Source organism: Brachycentrus maculatus, unplaced genomic scaffold, assembly GCF_059751285.1.
Source record: "Brachycentrus maculatus isolate JH-2025_06_01 unplaced genomic scaffold, ASM5975128v1 h1tg000771l, whole genome shotgun sequence".
Lineage (NCBI taxonomy): Eukaryota > Metazoa > Arthropoda > Insecta > Trichoptera > Brachycentridae > Brachycentrus > Brachycentrus maculatus.
Window position 1 is genome coordinate 49,837 of NW_028281500.1, and position 22,626 is coordinate 72,462.

The 22,626-nt window shown below is 31.3% G+C and overlaps 1 protein-coding gene across 1 annotated transcript in view; it reads right to left on the reverse strand.

Moving 5' to 3' along the window:
• LOC148300250 (uncharacterized) overlaps nucleotides 1–22,626 on the reverse strand; it is an 87,747-nt gene that overhangs the window by 3,743 nt on the left and 61,378 nt on the right. Inside the window, exon 2 of the mRNA XM_088275052.1 lies at nucleotides 13,554–13,631. Coding sequence (XP_088131178.1) covers nucleotides 13,554–13,631 — 78 coding nt within the window. The remainder of the gene's footprint in view (nucleotides 1–13,553; nucleotides 13,632–22,626) is intronic.

Below are 22,626 nucleotides of genomic sequence, written 5' to 3' on the forward strand. Positions count from 1 at the left end.
TAAAGGCAACATGAGTTAATTTTAAGCTGTATTATCTGCTATACACTATGCTTAAATAAAAACAATTGAAAAGCCAAACAGCGTGCTTTTGTGGTCTATAGTCATCAATTTTCACCTCCAAAGCTAATAAAATAAGCTACAAATAAAAAGATTGGCCAATTGGGATCTTTAACCACAATTCAAAAGAATGAAAAAACTTCTGGAGATGATTTAATGCCTCAAAACGTTATCTGTATTAAATCTTAAGAAGATTTTGAATTGTGACTTTGAGGATCTTATTAATTTTTAATATATATATGAGCGTATATATGATGTATTTAATGAGATAAATCATAAATTTTCATTTCACGTTTTCGCATTTTGTATTCATTCGTTTCTTGTACTCGGTTCTTCTGACAAGACATAGTGGAAATAAGACGTATCTGTTTAATGTTTGTGTAATTTAAATGCACGTATGTTCGTCGAAATAGTTAAGATTTCCCGTAAGTGGTAAGGGAGCAAGTTATGTAGGAGAATGTTGCTAATGGGAATAAACAAATTACTCTACAACAAGATTACACAGTCTACAATTAAAACAGGCGTTAACGCGTTGTACTCTGCTAAAATAAACGTGTTGGGTAAATACTCAATACTAAATACACAATCCGCGAACACGCGCAATCTAAATTACTCAGAGCTTTTTCCACTTTGAGCAATTATCGCTTCGACTCTAAACATGCTTTCAAAGCCTGGATATTACTGGAAATGCATAAGCCATTATTATTACTAGTTGCAGCTTTGAATTATGAGTATTGTAATTGGTCTTAGATATTTAGAAGAAGATAACTATTATTAACCAAATATTTTTATACGGAGTGTGGTCCAGTAGGTATTACTAAAGCAGTCTTTGGTTCTGGGCCTCAGAATTGAAATCTCCTGTTTCTTAAAATTTATTTTTACTAATAAATATTACCTCTATTTTAAGATAATATTCTAAATTGTTGTTAAAAAGAATAATAATAACCCATATCTCTTGTCGTATTGACGTAATGTTATCTTGATTGTTATAACATGAAGGCAAGACGATCAATCCTGCGCTTCAGACTAGGGTAATTTAAATAAATAAAAGAGTGAAAAAACACTAGTATTTATTTTAAACCTAACTGAAAGTCGAATCCGAGGCCTCTAGCATGTAGCTAAACGCACTAACCATAACACTACAGAGGCGAATACATTAAATGTTATTAATTTGAAAATATAGTAGGTACATAAAAAAATATTTACCTCTAAAAATAATTATCCTGAAAACAAGAGTATAACTATTTTTTTGCTGTTCAATATGTATTTCTTTTATAATGACATTCACTTTCATGTTAATTTCTTGCTTAATAAAAGTTTTAAAAAATGTATTAATCATATATTTTATATTTTGTATTATACGAGTATACTTTTCTGAACTAGCCAATTGAAATATGTATCTCCTCACACTACTTTTTTTCTGAGTTGATTCAGTTTACGAATAGGGTTAACTTTAAATACAGAGATAGAAAAAAATTTATTTGTTTTTTGTTTTTATTTTTTTTGTTACTTTGTGGGTTTCGTCAAGAGAAAAAACCGTTAGTACTAAGAAAAAAACAGTCCTATAGACTACAAAGTTGAAATCGAAGTAAAAAGGAAAATAGGTTTTTATTATTTTTATTGATTGTAAATAACGCTGGATACAATGTCCGATGCAATTGTCAATTTCCCTGCATATCGTAACACTCTTGTTGCCTCACCCGGCGGTAATCTCATTTCGCCAGAAACAATTCGATTGTACGTTTGCGCAGGAAATCGCCTTCATAGTCTGAATCCGATCTTACATAAAAACTTCTTACGCCGGTTGACAATCTAATACAAAGGTCCGTTCGATAATGGCATGTCTGCGGAATTACACTGCCATTGGGATGTACAGGTAAAATGACACGAATTAAATATTGCACGGAGAGGCGAACCATTACGCTGAGGGCATTATTTTCCTAACGAAACATTAACCAGCCAGTTGGGCACTGCCTTGCGCAATGCGTCGTCCTCGATTGAAGAGAGTTTGCAGGTAGCATTGATGAACCGGAGCTTCCCAACATTACTAAACGATATTATTTTTTTTACATCTCATCAAAGATGAAGAATAATATGGAAGCCTGGGCATTACGGGGCTGACGCCTGTCTGATAAACATTTGGGACAAAAGCCATTCATATCACGAAATCCCTTTTCTTAAAATATCAAAATGGCAGCATATTTGAGCATACGTTGCAGCATATTTTTACAACTGATTTGAGAGATACGCGGTTTTTTGCGAACCATTTTTTGAACCGTTTGCCATCATTGACAAGGAAATTAAAAAATATAAAATTTAAGAATAAATGACTGAAACACATGTTTCATAATCAAGGTTTTTAATTACTCTTAATCAATGAATTTAATAATAAAAAATACAATTTCACATACTATTTTGTATATTATTAGAGAATAATGCAATAATTATATATTATTTTTTGATATCTCATCAAAGATGAAGAATAATACAGAAGCCTGGGCACCTGAAGATAGTCATTGACTGAATTAAGTGATCAATTTACACACGTGTAACATTCACCAATTCTACCCATTATTGACAACCACACTACTCAAATTCTTGGAAGTTTTATTTAAATTAACCAATTTTGAAACGTTGATCTTGAATCACTAGTGAAGTTCCACTGAAGTTCTAGTGATTCATGAACATTATCAATACATATTTTGATAAAAGCGATTAATTTTTTTTTTATCAACTCAATATCTATCAAATCAATTTCCACCCCTAAATCTTACAATAAGCTACAAATAAAAAGAATGTCCTGTTGGGATCTTTTTCCACAGTTCAAAAGAATAAGCAAAAATTTCTGGAGAAGATTGAACGAGTCAAAACGTTATATTAATCCATTCAATATTCACAGTAGTTTCAAATGCTATTACAAGGCGAAACAATTGTCACAAATTATATATTCCGACCCGACGCTGTCCAGTACACAGACTCCTGTGCAACCCCGATCAGCATAGAAGACAGATACGGAAAAGTGCATAGACATTTGCAGAAAATGCAAATAATTGTGAACTACAGCTTTGGGTCGTATGACAGTTTGAGCAGCGTTCAATGTGACAAGTTTGGCACAAGTAAATCGCCTCAGTAATCCCGAGTCGCCACCGCACCGTTTGGATACGCGTCTTTTGCGCAATCGTTTGATGTCATAAACGATTACGGACCTACATATTATGTTCTTACCTATGTACATACACAAAAGTCGTACCTACATGTGTGTGACAGAAAACGTCACAGCGGCGCTATTATAAACAGATTTGAATGGGACAAACGCATTTAACCGTGACACAATTGAAAAATTATAGTGAATTTCCAAAAATACAATATTTGATTTCTGACAGTAAAAAGACAAGTGCCGACTCGCATAATCACTGTTTGTGCAATTGCTGAAATTTAATTGAAGGAAGAATATTATCGGATACCCGAGCACGCACGATTTGACGAGTAAATAGTATACGTGTTATATTTTCTTATCAAACTAAGGCTTAGCAAATGCAAACATAGAGGTTATAGGTATTATGAAATATTTAGAGTCATGAAATACATTTATTACTTGCCGCAACCAGTCGCACGTTGCTGTGAGTCAGTCTGATTAAATGGAAAAAAAATTAACAGTATGATTTTGTTTTAAATTTCTCATTGCTAGTTGGTATATTATATTTTAACGGCTGTCCAAGATACTAGCTTTCCATCATTAGCGATTTTAGTATTGCATATGTTGTTGTCACGTTAAACAGATGGCGCTGCCATTTTTATGGACGAGAAAGCTGTTTTTTTAACATAAAAATAAGCACGCATTGAATTGCAATGTTTTGTCAAAATCAAAGCAATCGGTGAATAAAATATATTTAAGTTTTTGAACAAACGAAAATTTACATAATTTACACGTACTCATATTTGTTTAAATTAAATGTTATTTACTTAACAATTAAGGATTACATAATTTTTTTAAGCATTAAATCATTTTGTTGTAATTTTATAGCAAGTTATTCGATTTTTGTTCCAATGTTATACATAGAACAAGGAACTGAGGAGTAAAAACTTGTTTTTTTTTACACATATGATATTATTAATTAAATCATGTAGATAACATCAATGGACTGAATTATTCCATAAATTATACACACAAAATTTTGAGTAATTAATTGCCATGAACAGATTACCTAATTGATTATTTTCTTCGAATAGTTTTAATGTAATACTAGGTCACAAGTACCTACACACACAAATTATCGGGAAAACCGCCATTTTGTTGAGAGCGAAACCATTTTCCGCCAACTGGTGTATAACGGCCGTTACAGGTAACCGCTTCAGTGCATTTTCTTTGTAGACGAGGACGTCACTAAGACCCAACTGCTTAACCATTCAAAAATAAGACATTTACGATCAATTTTTACAAATATATGTTTCTGAGATTTTTCATTTAGTCTCAGGGTGATAATGATCTCAAGTCATTGTTAATAATTCAGAGAAACATTGAAAACAAAGATGACTTGGTTAAAATTATTAGACTGAAATCATGGTTGTACAGATGTTTTAAAATATGGACGTTTTACGCAAACAAGATATTTTTACTACTTTTGAAACTTCTATAATTTTAATGTGATTCAAATTATAAGACTAAAATAATGGTTATATAGAATTCTTAAAGCATGGACGCTTAGGGCGATTTATCCATCAAAAGAAGTATTAAATTTGCTACTAAACTTGTTTTTTGCAGGATTTTTCAGGAAATTTGTAACTCCTTTAGTTTTTCGTATTTTATTAAAAATCATCAATGTATAGATTTCTCAAAACATGGACGGTTTGGGCATAAATATCAAAATTAATATTTTTATCAAAACCGATTTTCAAAAGATTTTTAAGGGCTTTCGAAACTCCATTAATTTGTCATATTTGATTAAAAAATTTAGACTAGTATCATAAATGAATAGAATTATTAAAACAGGTATTCATAATTAAGCATGTTTTTCAAACGATTTTTAGGACTTTTGAACCTCAAATGTATTTTTTTAATATATTTGATTAAAATTATGAAACTGAAATCATGGTTGTGTAGACTTCTTTAAACATGAACGTTTTCATCTAAACTATCAAAACAGATATTCGCATCTAAACATGGTTTTATTTAGACTTTTTCAGGAATTTCGAATAATTTCTTATAATTTTTCCCGACAAGATGAAAATATTCACGTTTCTCTGCTATCGTGTATTTAAAAACACTTAGAGCTTTGATCGATAAAAAATATGTTTTTAGGTTATCATTGGAATACCAAAGTTAGAGACCGTGATATGTCCTGACGTACTGGAACGTATGATTTTTTGGGAATTAAGTGCTATGTTTTTTGGGAATTAAGTGCTTATTTGATAAGTAATCTTAAAAAAAATATTTATAATATTGGACAACCCTGGAGAATTTAACGACTTAACAACATAACGGAACATTAGCAAGGTCACAAAAATTGCTTCCAAAATTTGATTGAACCAAGTTACCGTGAACCACCATTGTTGAGGCTGTTGCATAACTTATAATGGTCTGGTACATATCTTAAAAGCCTTATGAAACTTATTGTAAAGCCACTCTGATAATGGTTATGCACAGTGCTCGCGTTCCCATAAAGTTGTTTGTTCACAGTAGTTGGATTTAATGGTACCTATTTAATTTGAGGTAGTTGAAAGATGGCGCCGAAGAGATACGGAGGCATATTAAACTCACTCTCATTTTCAGAATATTAGCAGTTTATCATTTTCAGGGATTCATTGTTTATTTTAACGGACCTATTGTTATCGTACTGTGACATTGGCACAGATATTTTAGTTAATCCTGGAAATTAATTGAGGTTTCAAGGTCTAAATAAATATCATTTTTGTTATCTAATGTATACCTCACTACTTTTTATTTTTAAATTTGTGTTTTACTTAGTAAATATCATATTTCATAAAATCTACTGTGACACATGTTTCGATGCATTTTTACCTCAAAATGACTGCTGAATCAATTAATGAAATGTTTTTTTAGTTGTTAGCAAAAACTGTTTTTTATTTAGTTATTCATGTAGAGCGTATGGTGGTATGGACATGTGGAGCGAATGGATAGCGAGAGAATGACTAAGAAAATATATGTGGCGACTGTGAGAGGGAAAACAGAACGTGGACGACCGAAAAAGACTTGGCACGATCAGATCAATCAGAACCTAAAATCTGGCGGTGTCAAAAGTCTGCGTAATCGGAGGGCATGTATGACTAGATGTATGGATGTGAAGGAGGCGAGGAGTGTATGTCAGGACAGAAGAGTGTGGCGTTCCATCCTCTCTGCCTACCCTTGCGGGGAAACGGCGTGATGGTAGTAGTAGTAGTAGTAGTATATATATACATATATATATATATTTATATATATATATATATATATATATATATATATATATATATATATATATATATATATATATATATATATATATATATATATATATATATATATACATAAAATATAAGAGATTGAAAATTTACAAGGATGTACTGATTGATCCCTGAAATCACATAAGTGTCGAAAATATTAAGATATATTAAGTTATGAAACCAATTTTTAAAAACTCAGTTGGCTAAAATATGCAACGGCTACTTAATTCGTAATGATCGAATGCGCCACGGTTTGGTCACCCCTGATCTACCTAAACATAATAACTTTATTATTAAATCAAGGTGTTAACCACTACCATGTTACGAGGGGGCGGATGTTACAAGTGAAATATTTCAATTTGATGTGACACGAAACACGACCGAAAAACTGGATACATTAGTATCGGAAAAACATTGTTTTCTCGAATATTTGTGCATGTACCTACACATACTTGTATCCACCTACTTCACATATTAAACAAATTTTATAATTTATACGCGCATAAATCAAACATGATTTTTTTGCCCGGGTCCCATTCGTTTTCCGCCGTACAAGAAATGTAAATCAAATATAAAATACTAGTCCATTACTGGCAGAACACTTCGCAGTCTGCAGGTCTAGGTTGAAATTTACGACATTCATGCGCAATCCCATTTCGATTCACAAAACTCCATGTGATTTTTTTTCGAGATTGCATTCTAAGTCGTGAGTCTTGAAAATATAAGCACTAGATGTGGATCGCTCTCATAAAAAAGCAACAAATCTTTTCGGAGAACAATCCGCTATATGGCAGTGACTAGTTTAATACATTTCAGACGGTTATCTAGTAAGGCACAATGTGCGAATCATCTGTCCTTGAAATTGTAGCGGAATACGCGATCGTATCCCGGCATATTGCGTACGCAGGAGAAGTAGACAATCTAGAGCAGAAAATAGATAAGTGCTGGCCACAGACAAGCGTAGACTAAATGCAGGAAATAGATTGCGAAACCGTGCTGCTTCAAGGAGCCTGAAATCGACAACGGAAACGGTTCAGAGCGTCCGTGACTCACAACGATCCGTTAAGATCTAGTTATCCGTTAATTGTTGATCGTTAGTGGTTGTTTTTGGGAGTAATCCAGGTTTCTGACCGAATTCACGATCCGTTAAAATATGCGAAATGCAGTACTGTATTATGATATTTTTTATAAGTGTCTCAACCTGATGAAATATTTATGGTTTTTATATCAATAAAGATGGTAAAGTCTCAGGGCTTACAACCTGGCATTTTGCTGGCATAAAAGATCACTATATAACATTCCTTATCGTTCATCGTTCACTTTGTGTAATATTACTTAAAACACTACTTTAAGACTACCAGTTTCTGAATAACCATTCCATCAAATGGACCAGGTCAAATGCAGACTAAATGTTTTTAACAGGTATTACAAAGAGTGATGAATAATAAGGAGAGTGTTATATTACCATAACATAAAGTTAACAATGCTTTTGATATCCAAAATTAATCACTTAGTACACTTGTGTAACGTTATCGCTTTTGCTCAATATTAAGCATCCATAATGCATTATTTGAGATGTATATATTATAGTATAGGTATATTAATTAATTTATATCCATCTTTCATGACAGTATTTTACCCATTGTTGGGCAGAAAAGCGTTGTAAAATTTAGTTAAAACATTTAAAATAAAACATTCTTCAGACTGTAACATTATCAGTACCTTAGAACAGGACTACTTGAACTTTAATGTGTTACTTGAGCCAAGTACAAAAAAAAATTAATGTTATCTGGTCTACAATAATGAACGTACTTATAAGTGTCACCTGTCAGGAAAACAATGAATCATGTCGATACGTCGATTATTGTAGACCAAATACAGATCTAAATAAAAAATATATATATAAGTTGTACTGGTAAGTAAGTTTGTATTTTCACGCGTTGATGAGAAGATCTGTAATTCTTGATACAAGTCATTTTTACACAAATATCAAAAACTCAAAAGTGGTCTTTAGGAAGTAATTTATTTTAATTTTCAAAAAATCTTCTATTTAACCGATGTAATGAAATATACCACTTGATTGCACTTAATCAATAAATAATGTAATGAAAGATGTGACATTGTTTCTAATATCGTTAAAACTATAATATAAACGAAATGCGTAACAAAAACGCATGAAATTTCTTTAACTAGGGTTGGCCAGACACGAGCCTAATTTCTGATTGATATTGCCACGCGGATTGGGAAATTAGTTATCTATTTCAGTATTAATGCTGAACTCGATGACATTAATTTCCTCGGGTCACTAGGCATAGCATTGGCAAATGATAAACTTTCAACTTAATTTAATTTATTCAAGGAGTTCAATTGAAATCATTTTAAGGTACTATAAACATTATTATTGCAATAAAATATTGGTAGTATAAAGATATCTTAATTCCAATTGCGTCTAATTAAGTACACTTCGCAATATTATTAAGAAAAAACAAATTAAGATAATGGACTTTAAATCAAGGAACGGAATTTTTGCAACTAATTGTTTGGCTTGAAGAATCGTAGGTAATAATTAATTTGAATGAAATTAAAATAATTATCAATGTCACCACCACTACCATACACCCTTATCCTTGCCCTTTGGTGTGTAGGACACTGCATTAAACTGATGCAGTTTCAAGCAATTCGTTAATTATATGAAGGCAAGGGGATCAGTCCTGCGCTTCACGTACCATTCCAGGGTGATAAAACAAATATTGGAGTAACATAACTCTTATATTTATTGTGACTCCCTTATAAAACCAGGGATTTTCAATATGGGAGCAAACGCTCCGACCATGACAATACGGAGGTGGATAAAATAAAATACCGAAGAAAAAAAATATTTCCCGTACTAGTAACTTAATATTTTTAAAATTAATAACTATGTAAAGTCTGCCATCGTAGTGTAGTGGTTAGTGCTTTTAACTACCGTGCTGGAGGTTGCGGGTTCTTTTATCACGGGGTTTCACATAAATTTGAATGATTTTAAGTTTTTATATTTATTTTATGTAACGTCATATTCATATTTCTTTTATTGCAGATTAAATAAATAAATAAAAAAACTAGGAATATAAAATTATGTCAAGAAATTGTGAATAAAATATTATTTCACTTCATTTTATGATCTTCTGATGTCATTCGAAAACACTCGAGCTGTTTGTTTTTGTAGCAATCTCGTGAAATAATACTATTCATTGATTTGCATAGCCCACTTTTTGTCAAAATTAATTTAATACCTTTCCGATGATAAAAATTATTTTTTGCCCAAATCGGGTCCAACAGAGCACTTTGTAAAAAAAAACTCGAATTGCGTCGAATCTGACGGCGATAAAAATGCAATAGCTTTCGTGTTTATATGACTGTAAAAAGGAAACTTATTGCGGGTAAAAACAAAACGACAATGTAAATTCAGGAGGTTTCCGACGCTGGGCATTGTTTATTCATTGAACAATGCGATTAAACAGCCAACAGAGCACGACATCTCCCGGCAGACCGACCAAGTATTCGGTCTATTAATTCTCTCGAGCTGTGGCACAATTGCATCCCGCGGGCCCATTTAAATTCAGGGTACTTACCTACACAATTTTACTTCAAATTAAGGTAATATTGGATGCATGACGATATCAAACACCCACACTACTAATTAAATGGGTTTTTAGATCTACAATAAAAAGTCCTATGTATTTATAAAATACAGATTTTTTTATAATTCCCTGTTTTTATTTTTATGGCTAAAAAAAAAATTGAAAAAATTGATGCCTTTGAAATGTGGTGTTGGAGGCGCATGCTCCGAATTCCATGGACAGCTAGACGCACCAATGAGTCCATTCGCCAGGAACTACGCTTGGATGGCTTGTCTCTGGCCAATATCTGTACCCGACGGATTCTCCAGTTCTTTGGACACGTTGCGCGTGGCAACGAGGATAGCCTGGAACGACTAGTTGTGATCGGTAGCCTGGAGGGAAAGAGAGGGAGAGGGAGATCCCCCACACGATGGATCGATCAAATTAAGGCAGCAGCAGGCACCTCAGTGGTTGGAGCGCTACGTGCAGCGCAGTCAAGGGATAACTGGAGAAGAGTCATTGCTTCTGCAAGGGTCACAACCCTCAGCAATGAGGATTAAGACGGAGAAGAAGATTTTTATGGCATTACCGCTGTAAAATTTTTTAAATCTGTCCACTTCTATAGTGAAGTGTTTGGCTTCTATGCTAGAAACACAGATTTGAATCCCAAGGGGGTTTAAATAAACATGATCAATTGATTTTTCACTCTAATATTTATTTAATACTACCCTGGACTGGTACCCTAAGCGGAGGGCTGATCATCAAGGCAGATGCCTCAACATATTTAACGATCAAGATGACATTGCTTTTATATGATGTAGTTATAAATGCACCAAATGATGGAGATAAGGGTTAAAAGAAATGAAAACGGTTTGTTTTGTGATATTTGATTCAGCAAAGTAAATCTGTATTTCTGTTTGAGAGAGTTTGAAAGAGTTAAAATGCACCAAACTGATCGTTTAAAGAGTGTGCATAGTTATAATAAGTCGTACAATACATACTTATTTAAATTTTAGAAAATTGTTATGAATAAAGTAGCATTCTCGCAAGTCGAAATCAGAGAGAGGGATGAAGGAAGAATGTAATTTTAATACGTAGTTAATTTTTGTGATGCCAAATTTTGAATGTAATTATTTAATGTCTGATCAGAGTGACCAGAAGCGCGTTTAAGGCAATAAAAATAAAATGGATTATGTCTGCGGTCGATAAAAAATTAATTAAATTTGAATTAAAAATGTCTGGGAGGAGAGAGCGTCAAATGAGACCCGATGTAACCTTGGGTGTCGAAAGATGGCCCCATAAATTTGGCAATATAAAAGCAGTAAAAATGTAAAGTGCATTTGCAAATCGGGGTAAGTCAAACTTCAAGTTTACAACTTTTGTTTTTGTTACCGACCTATTGTAACGCAACGGTCTGTTTGCATTGCGCCATCTTGGAAGTTTAATTTCACTTTTGAACTCACAACCATTACCGAAAACTTTACGTCTATCGACAAGAGTCAAAGTCTGGAATCATCCACCGTTACGGGAATTTGTAGCGGTCGATGATGACGCGTGCCACTTGTACTGTGTAAAGGGAATCACCCTACACCTTATACACACCGACAAGGTGTAGGGTGATTCCCACTATTACACAAATAACCCAATTAACCATTGTAAACATCTATAATCAATGCATAGTCACTTATTTACTACTGCATGCCAAGAAAATAGTTCATAACGATTGTTTTACTTGAAATATTAACCAAATAATTATAATAAAAAGTATATATTTCTTTTATGTTGCTGAGCTTAGAAAGTATTTTAAAATTATATATTAGGAATTTTGACCTGATAAGTTTACAAGACATAAAATAAAGCTTGATTGTTCTATTTTATATATTATCCTACACACATTTTCAAAAAAAATTGTAAAAAATAAATAATAGAAAAAATGTAATAAAAAACTATATAAGTAATTCATTAATTGTAAAATGTATAAAATGTTTCAACTCTTAAAAGAGAGAAATTATGTTCTATAATGGACAGTTTTGCGAACGTTACACAAGTTTATAAACTGGTTACTTAATTAACTAACTAACCATCAAGCTAATTCCACGCAGCGGTAAGCAGAGAGAATAGAACGCCACACCAATTTGTCTTTGCAAATAATCCGTGCTGTAAAATATATTTTACAGTACGGTTTCCAACATGATAATGATGAACAGCGTCATTAACTGACTGAATCGTTGTATTGAAAAATATTTTGATACAATTATTTAAAAAAAAATATTATTGGGGTCGAGATAACTGGTAAACGAGGACTTTGTAAGTTTCGTTACGTCACCCTACGCAAAAGTTGAGAACCTCTGACTTGTGTTGTAAGATCGTTAATTTGTTATTCGCGTGTAAACTCAAACAGACATTATTAACTATTTGTAGTCAATAACGATCATCATTTGACACTTGACATTTATTTTGATATTTCTTCATTAACACGTTGAGTTTACTAAAGCCGTATAATTTGCAGGATGCTAATATAATAATATTTAGTCCAAATGAGTCGCTGTTGTTGGTTCGTGTCAAGGATTTAAATGTATTAAAAATATTTATTGCTCTCTGGAATGCGACCATTAAAATAATGTGCACAATAGCTCACGTATCTAAAACTCATACAAATATAAAATTATTGCAACATTTTGAGTGTGTACAAATACTTGTTCACAAAATCTGGATTATCTCAGGATTCGGACCTCACATACTAATATAAGAGTTTCTGCTTAGTAAAAAGCTTCTTAACATCTCACCAATAGATGTCTCTAGTGAAGTTCTAGTGATTCAAGAACAAGGTTTCTAAATTTGTTAATATAAATAGAACTTCCAAGAATTTGAGTAGTGTGGTTGTCAATAATGTGTAGAATTGGTGAATGTAACACGTGTAAAGTGATCACTTAAACCAGTCTATGACGGTCATCAGCTCCGTAAATGCTCAGACTTCAATATTCTACTTCATCTTTGATGAGATGTCAAAAAATAATAAATAATTATTGCATTATTCTCAAATAATATACAATATAGTATGTGAAATTGTATTTTTTATTTTCAAATTAATTGGGTGTTATATTTTTCACATTTACCTTCCCTGTCCTCACTATTCGGCGCGCAAACAAGCCTCTGAAATAGAAGCTTTGCGAATTATTTCTTTGAAAAAAGCGTATCTAATATATCTTTATTTTTAGGTGTCGTATATTTAGCTACGAAGCATTTTATTGGATGGTATTTTATATTTACAAAAAATCTTTTTACTATTATATCCTGACCATATTTTGACAATGCCGAAGGGTGTTTACATTACTCGTATTGAACTGCATTAATGTTTTATGAAGTATTTGACGTAGATAATAAACATACATTATTTTATTTACTGTATTAAATTATTACCATTTTGAAATAAAGTTATTACAGTATTTTAATTACCTTGCATCCTTCGCAGGTAAAAGCTCCAAAATGAAATCCTGCTGCAGGTTCTCCGCACACTTTACATTGCTGGTTCATCTGAAAACAAAATTAAAATAAGTAAACCAAGAAAATCACTATCATTCAGCATTTTAACCACGAAGTGGCAAACTTTTTAAATTAGAACAACGTTAAACCCTGGCAGAGAAGGGATGGCGTTAAGCATGGCTTAGTTTTGATTGTCTGATAATTCAGTTTTTTTTGGATTGTGTTGTGTAGACTATAAATCAGTTTCAGGTTAAATTTCCTTCCAGTATTTTATTACATATTATTATTTTAAACAACAAATAAATAAAAGAGGAAAAAATATTTGTGTTTTTATTATTTACAAAAATATTTCAATGTCATACTATTTTTGTGATTTTAAGCAGCTCATTATAAAAATAGGTTTCAATTTGTGATAGAGTGGGTTCAAACTCAGATTCTGCGACACAACTGACAGGACCACAACCCGACACTAAGTGATGTTTCAGTTAAAAATATAGTTAAACGTGCGTTGACAGAAAGTGTATAAACAAAAGATATTATCTCGCAATAATAGGATTAAGTCGTTAGGAAATCTGTTGATAAAAAGCCAACCGATAAATTATCATGGGAATCTGAAGACAACGAGAATATGGGGCTGTGTATTCTAGCATTCCCTAGCTCATTAAGATTATTAAGCGCTCTGAGCGTACCCTTCAAGCGCTAGACGAGATGTTGGCAAGCCCGTAATAATTGCGGAGATATGATGAATGCGACCGGCCTCCCCTACTTAGCGAGCGGCCATAATGAATACATCACCATCGCGAGGCGATTCTCTGCCTGACGTTGACTAATCTAGTTCACTTGTTGAATGGGCTCCTCGGAGCTCTTGCATCAATGCATATATCTGATTGTTCCGGCTACCGTGATGCGGAGAGCATCGCAGATTGCGCATTTCCCATTACCCGTTGCATCCATCCCTTCAAATGACACAGCCTCCATAAAGAGATCAGCCGCAGGATTTGCATTTAATATTCCGGAATACAAAGCTGAACGATGCTTTATATACGTATGCCTTATGGAAATCCAGCGCTGAGAAATTGCTTCATTTATTTATCCCAACGTTAACTCGTTGATATCGTTTTATTATATGATAACCAGTTAAAGGTACATATAAATTAACTTAAATATAATAAATAATGAGATTACGGGTCACGATTGCATTCGTGAGGCGCATATTTCATAAATTATAAAGTAATTATGTAATTTAGGTATCCGTATTATTCTTTAAAATATATTTTTTATAAGCAAAGTTTCTTGTCTGTCTATGCGTTGAAATTTCAATGTTAAGTTGTCCTTAAAGATTTTAAGGTGATTTGATATTTTATAGTATCAACTTAATTATTTTAATAACAAAATATTTGTTTCACAATAAACTAGGTGCTCAGAAGAATTTTTCATCTATTACAACGTTATAAAAACGTATACGGTATATGAAAATGGTTGGATAAAGTGTTACTAAAAAAATAGACATTATAATTAACTATGCGATTCCATCGTACAAGGGTTACTGAAATAGCTTTTGACGATACTAAAATTATAAGCATACTTTACAAATCAAGGCAACATGTATCACAGTAATAATTTAATAATTTATTACTGCAAAAAAAAATTTCAAAAGCGTTAAGGGTGGATTTTATATTAAATGTGCCTCGTGTAAAATCTTATATATTTTGAAACAATTAAAAAATGATTTATTAAATTAATATCGAAAATGTGTAGGAGGTACTTTTGATAGGTACCAATTATTATTTCAGAAAATATTGATCAAAAGGTTAACTTAAGTACGCGTGCATACTTGATTATTAAGTATGTTAGGGACATACTACTACCATTAAAATAAATAATAATACTACATTACAAGTTACTTCCCAATAATTTTGACAACCACCCACGCCACGTGGGCAGTGGAGATTGCTGAAGAAGTTGTCTCGAAGTACGCCAAGACGTAAACTAAAGAGTTTAACAGAACAAGGAAGTTGGTCAACATTGTCACGCGAGAATAATCAGCTATATTGCCGTGGATTCGACGGCCAAATGGATATTGTGACATTTCCTTTACGTGTCTCGAAATACTTTTATATGTTGTTCAACTAATCCTGTCGTAGGGCGAAATTATGTTGAAAAATCGTTTAAAATAATTATAAATAAAAATTTGACTAAGTTGGTAGATACCTAGAGTTGAAATTAAATAGCTTTAGGATGTAAAAATATAGCAGTTATACTGACTTCATTAATTTATTCGACAGTTACTTTTTGGTAAAATATCTATTCATTTCAAATTGCTTGGTAAATATGGTGATACGTATTTCAATGCATTCCGCATCATCGAAACACGGGTCACAATTGTTTATAAGAAATAGTGGTATTTTCGAAATAAAAATTACATTCAAGTTATACTAACTCACATTTTTAGTAAGGATTATTAAAAATTAACGTGCTTGAATTTAAATAAAAATATACGCTATTTTACTTGTAAACACACATTTTTTTAAATAAAACGTTTATCACAAAAATCTTAATTACGCATTACTATTTTTTGTACAATTATTTTACAGTGTTTGAAAATGATGCAAAATGCATCGATACACGTGTTAAAATAGATTTTAAGAAATCGTAATATTTCCCAAGTAAAACTATACTGTTGCTTTATCAGATTATTCAATAAAAAATACTTGCTCAGTTATTTTTTTGTATAATGATCATGTGAATGCATACCAATCAGATGGCGCTATCAGGTGTAAACATCTAATAGTAACATATTCAAGGCGTCTTGCATATTACGAATTACTCAATCAATCATCCGAGTACTCAATATATCGGTAGCCATCATAAATTATTATTATAAAATTCTTGTCAATCAATAATGATCTTCAGTTTCCATTGAGTACATCCATATTATACTAGTAAATAATAGGATTGATTGAACAATTGCCTCGGAATCATTTTTTCATAACGTCAAATTACGTAGCAAATATATTTTCAGTCACTAAAAAATATATATGTATAAAAAAGGCACACAACACATATAAATGTAAAGTTGCCTTTACGAACGATTGGTTCGACTAATGAATAATTCTGTTAAAAATATTTTTTACTAAGGTTTTTTGTTAATTTACTATGAAATATTGTGAATTACTTGTGTTACTGTCTTAGTGATACTGTTATTCTTCTTCTATGCGTGTCATATCAGGTCGCCCTGATGTCGACTTTTACTTGTTATTGTTATTGAGCCCTTATTTGTTTTATATTGTTTAGGTTAAGACAGGCGAAACCCGCCAAGTGCAGAATAAATTCAAGAAAGATTTATTTTTATATGGGCTAAGTGTTTGTGATGTATTTCTTACATTTACCTTATCTTTTCTCACTATCTTTCCTGCAAACAAGCCCTTAAAAAAGAGGCTTTGCCGGTTATTTCTTATAATTAAAAAAAATTAACTTTCTTTCCTTAGATATGAAAATAAAACATTTTATTGTTTATTTATTCTGTCATTTACTAATTTTTTTTATTTAAATACGTCCAAAAAAGAGAAAAAATGTTCAATATTTTCAATAGGATACATATTTTTTTTTATTTTCTAATTGTGAAGGTATTTTAACCTTACGAATATTCCGTCCCGCCCAAATAACGACTCTTACCAAGTTCATAACACATGTTCAAGCAAAAAAATGGTGGAAGTTTCTTTTTCAAATTCAAAATATGAAGCAAATTATATGTTTCAATATAAAGTCAGGTAGTCGACATTCTTATAATTATAGGATATTGTATAGATTGATAAGAAAATTGGAGAAATTGAATGAAATATAAAGGCCCTATACAACTCTTTTACGAAAGATATGGCCTCCAGCTAGATTTAATTAGATATTCATTAGATAAGCAGGTCTCAAGGTGTTAAATGAATGGTGTAATGAAAAGAAAAATACACGTCAAATTAACAAAGTTAGTGATTTATGCAATACGTTCATTGGTTGCTATATAAATATTGTATTAACCGCCTTTTTTTCTTTTATACAGTCATCAGAAGAAAAAAACTTGTTCTCATTTGTTATTTGTTATATTTGTTTATTTCAAACTTATAAATAAAGAAATGTCATACCGAACTGCTTTTTTTAGAATTACATAAGTTTATAGAAATATACAGATTTAAAAAGTATTAAATGTTTAGAAAGAATTTTTATTAATTACTGACATATTTAATTTCCTATTATTAAAGTCAAATTTTATAAATATAATCTGTATATCCATGTATTAAAAACATTTTAAGATAGTATTTTTAATCTACTTATATGATCCATACTTAAATCGATTGATATTTCAAAAGGATAGATATTTTATTTTATGTTTTTTGTTAAATTAAATAATATGCATAAATACTAGTTAATAATCTGTAATATATTCCGACATGTACCCAAACGCCAAATATTCTAACTGTGTAATAATGTATTATCAGATCAGAGAGTAAATTATATATTTTTAAATTGATAATTTTAAGCATGTCTGCCTTGTTATAATAACATATATTATGTTCGTAATATACATTTTATTGAAATGCACAAAGAGAGATGACTTTAATTATTAGTAAAAAAATTCCTAAATTTAGTTATCAAAACATCTTTGATCTAAGTTTATAATATTATCACAGTTAACAATAGTAATGTAGTTGGTTCCACACCCCTAGTCTAGAGTCTAAGGTGATATATTTACTGAAATGTTGAATTCATGAAACACTTTTCTTATGGTAGTAGATGATTTCTTCAGGAATCTGGATTCATAAGTCCAAGGGACAATATAATAATGATTTGATTTGTATATTTATTACAGGAATTATATGTATGTATTTTATATGTACCTACAATACATGCTGCGAGATGATAATATTATAATACAAAATAGGTGGGCAGGTAGGTAGGTACTTACACTATAATATAATGTGATTTGATACAAAATTGTGCTCCGCTGGCAGCATTAACGATAAAGCTCGATTCCGGCGAGTAAACGGTTCAAATTACACGTTACTATTTCCTTTGTTCACACGTGTCAACATTAAAAGCGTTGAAATCGGATGATGAGAATCTGGTTAGAGTGGGAACGGATCAGAGCCATAATGCAGATTTGTACCGCACCTATGTGTATTATTATCGATTTGATGCGCGTGGTTATGAAATGTTATATTTGGGTATCGCCTCCTATGACCGTCCTCGTTTCTATTATTGTACAACTCTTTCCTCAGAAAATTATTTAAAAAAATAAAAAAACTTTACTATTTTTTTTATTTGAATAAAATGTGGCTTAAAATTTAAAGCAAATTTTAAAAGCGACCCTCATTTTTTAATGATTTTTTTTACATTTTCAAAAACAAAAATATGTATTTGTAAAAACTCATAGAAGACGTCATGTTCAATTCATGTTCATGACTTACAATGCATATTTATAATGCTATTTGAATATATTTTTTTCTTTAAAAAAATATAACAAAATAATGGTACCTTGCAGTGCATTGCTGTCTCAGTTGGTTAATTGGAAATGTAAGAATAAAGTATTTTTTTATATCATCATTCGAACATCTATCATTCCAACTAAGGAAAGAATGCAAAGCTAAGATTAGCATTATTGATATTTACATGTACATGTATCTTTTTTTTTTAAATATATCTTTTTGCACCAAGAAAACCTTTAAAATGACAGTTTTTAAGAGAAATTACCTCAAATTTCTAAATTCGTAAAATATTGAAAAAATATTAATATCTTGTAAAAATATGGTATAATGCAAAATAAATATGAAAAATAGCTCGATGAGAGGGTTTTTACCTTATATTGTCGCTGAACCAGAAAACAGAATGTCAAATTACATCGAGAGTGATCTCTATTGAAGATTGTAATTTTGCCGAGAACTGCCTGAGAAAGGAATTTATGAGGCTATCAAAAATACCTACGCGAGGATGGGTCACCAAATATGTAATTAACTGTATTTTTTATTTACGAAAATTCGAAGCAACATAATAAGCCTTTTCTTTGTAATTTGGAAAATGTTATAATAATTTAGTATTTTTTTAATATTCAATCTTTTTATTAGTCTTAAAGACAGTTGAAAAACAAGATGTTTACTTTGTACCACTACTACTGCCACTACCATCACGCCGCTTCCCCCAGGAGTAGGTAGAGAAGATGGAACGCCACACGCTTCTGTCCTGACATACACTCCCCGCCTCCTGTACGTCCATACATCTAGTCATACATGACCTCCGATAATGCAGACTTTTGACACAACCAGATTTTAGGTTCTGATTGATCTGATCGTGCAAGGTCTTTTTCGGTCATCCTCGTTCTGTTCTCCCGCTCACATACGCCACATATACTTTCTTTGTCATTCTCTCGTTATTCATTCGCTTCACATGTCCATACCACCTTAAAAAACTCTTTAATCTTTTATCTCTAGTTCAGCCTACATTTCCTGCCAACAACACTATATGCGTGTATATAGGTATGTATAACCAATTAGTACTGTCACCTACTAACGAAGATCTTCGGACATATCGATAATGTGTACATAAATTATACATGTGAATTTTACATCATACGCTTTTTATTACATGGTCCAATTAAAAGTAACTGTTTTTTTCCTTTCTAATCCGAGGTTCGTTTTTATTATTCCAGACATTGAAATCATTTTGTTACTTACATGTTAATATTTAAATAAATAGCTACGGAGGTGGAAACAAAATAATTAAGCGACAAACCCATCTACTAAATTTGGTTTAATTATAGTCAGTTTTTATTTCTGCCCACGAAAAAATATCAATAAAAATATCATTCTACTGTTTTGATGACAAGGCGTACAATATTAATTAAAATTTTATTCACATGTTCATATAGTGAATTGATGAAAAAATCATTTCAAAATAAAAATTAGTGACCAAAGTGTTGAAAATATACAACTGTTTATAGCTTGCTCCATTTGAACAAGTGATATTTGCTCTGAATTAGTTTAAATATATGTATTTTTTAGGAAAAAGAGCCTGACATGTTATTTCAGATTCTTTTTTTTGGATACTTAAAACAGTTGATTTTAAACAGTTTTATTGATATTTCAAACCATCTCAATAAACCTTTTTTTATTTTACCGATAAAGCTCATTTCAGACTTGAATTATTTCCTTACATCACTACTCTCTATCATACACGATTTTGCCGCACTGAGAGATCATGATAAGTGATTTTATCACTCCAATATATTCATTATTACCCTGGACTGGTACCCGAAGCGAAGGGCTGATCAACTTTCCTTAATGTGTTAACACTGCATTTATGTAATACAGTGCCCTATGCACTATCGGGTGTATATAAAGATTTTGTGTTCATCATTTAGGACGAGAATTAAAATTTGTATCTATTTTGCCAATATGAATATTATTACAATTATCAAAATTAATTTTGTAAACACAGCTTTGATTAAAATATACCGTTTGATTAATAATTCATATAGCACAATTTGATTACATCTTTACGATCTTGAAGATATATTGATGAGTTTAATCTAAATGCATCGTATTATTAAAATTATCAACCTGTTGGTTCGATAAAAAAAGTTTAAGACAATTACGGCATAGCCTATAAAAGCTATATAAGGAGGCGTCATAAGGCACGTTCATTAAATGGAAATAATATTTTAGGTACAGGGTAAAAAATCTCTCCCAAGTCTCGAACGAACAGAACCACGAGAATATGCGAACGTGGGTGTAGCGTGCAAATCAATAATTAAGCCAAAAGATGAGAACTAACCGATAACGTTCAACAGATTCGCCGAACAAAAGTATGATTATTCAATCAATGAGAACATTATAGGAAGTATTGCGGTGGTAGCGTCAATCCCGAAGAACGTGGGTTCGTTTTCATTTTTTTGACTGCAATTAAAATTAATGGTTAACTTAGTGCAAGCTTATATATAATTATAAATGAACTAATGTTGCCCGAAGACGTGTTAAATATCAGATATCGACATTTTGAGAGCTCGTGAAAGTTGTAAAGCGCCGCCAAAACTTTTTTTGACCATTTATTTAATTTATCGTGAGAATTTCAAGATTTATGTGCCGCACTAAATGTGTCTGCATACGAAAATAAACTTTCAATCAAAATTAGCCGATGAGGTGGTCTTTTCCATTATTAATTTATATAACGCACGGTATATTTTAACGCTTATAAAAAAACGATCCTTACCTCACTCAATATCACAGACGGATACATACTTATGTAGTTCTTACGTCAGAAACATTGTTACATACGTATTTTGAATAATTTATAAATTTTGGTCAGTACTTTTAATACTTTTTTAATTAATTGTTTCAATTTACGTCAGTGTAAGTTAAAATAAATGCTTTTATTATCTTCTAAAGACATACCATAAGTAACGGAAATCAACATAATATAAGACGTCGTTTGATCATGTTATGTCACCTACCGATCAATGTTCAAATAAATATCAAATATGTACTTTTCCTGTATTTTATAAAATGTTCATATCATATCAATCTTAGAGGTTTGCACTTCTTAGGTCAAGGTTTGGAATCAGAATTAAAAAAGTTTTTTTTTAAATTTTAACTGTGATTAAACAGATAAATTTTGGTGTTTACAAATTATGTGGAATTCACAGAAATACGTATCACAATACATTTTAAGTAAAAGTGGTATTTACTACTTTAAATTTTTAACGTTTCAATTGCTTTTTTATTTTATTAATTAAAAAAAAAACTACATACATAAATCACATATATAATATTCCCGATGAGTAATTTCTATAACTCATGATAGAATAACGAGACTGAACACAAATAAGAATTAAAAAAATATAAAAAATTAAACAAACTAACACAGGTCAAAATGTAAAATATAAAACAATAAATGGGTTTAATAAATAGGCATATAAAAAAAAACATACGGTAAGAAGCATATTTTAAATTTATATGTCTCCAACTTCCTTACTTTTTTACTTAACAAACAATATATTCATCGACTT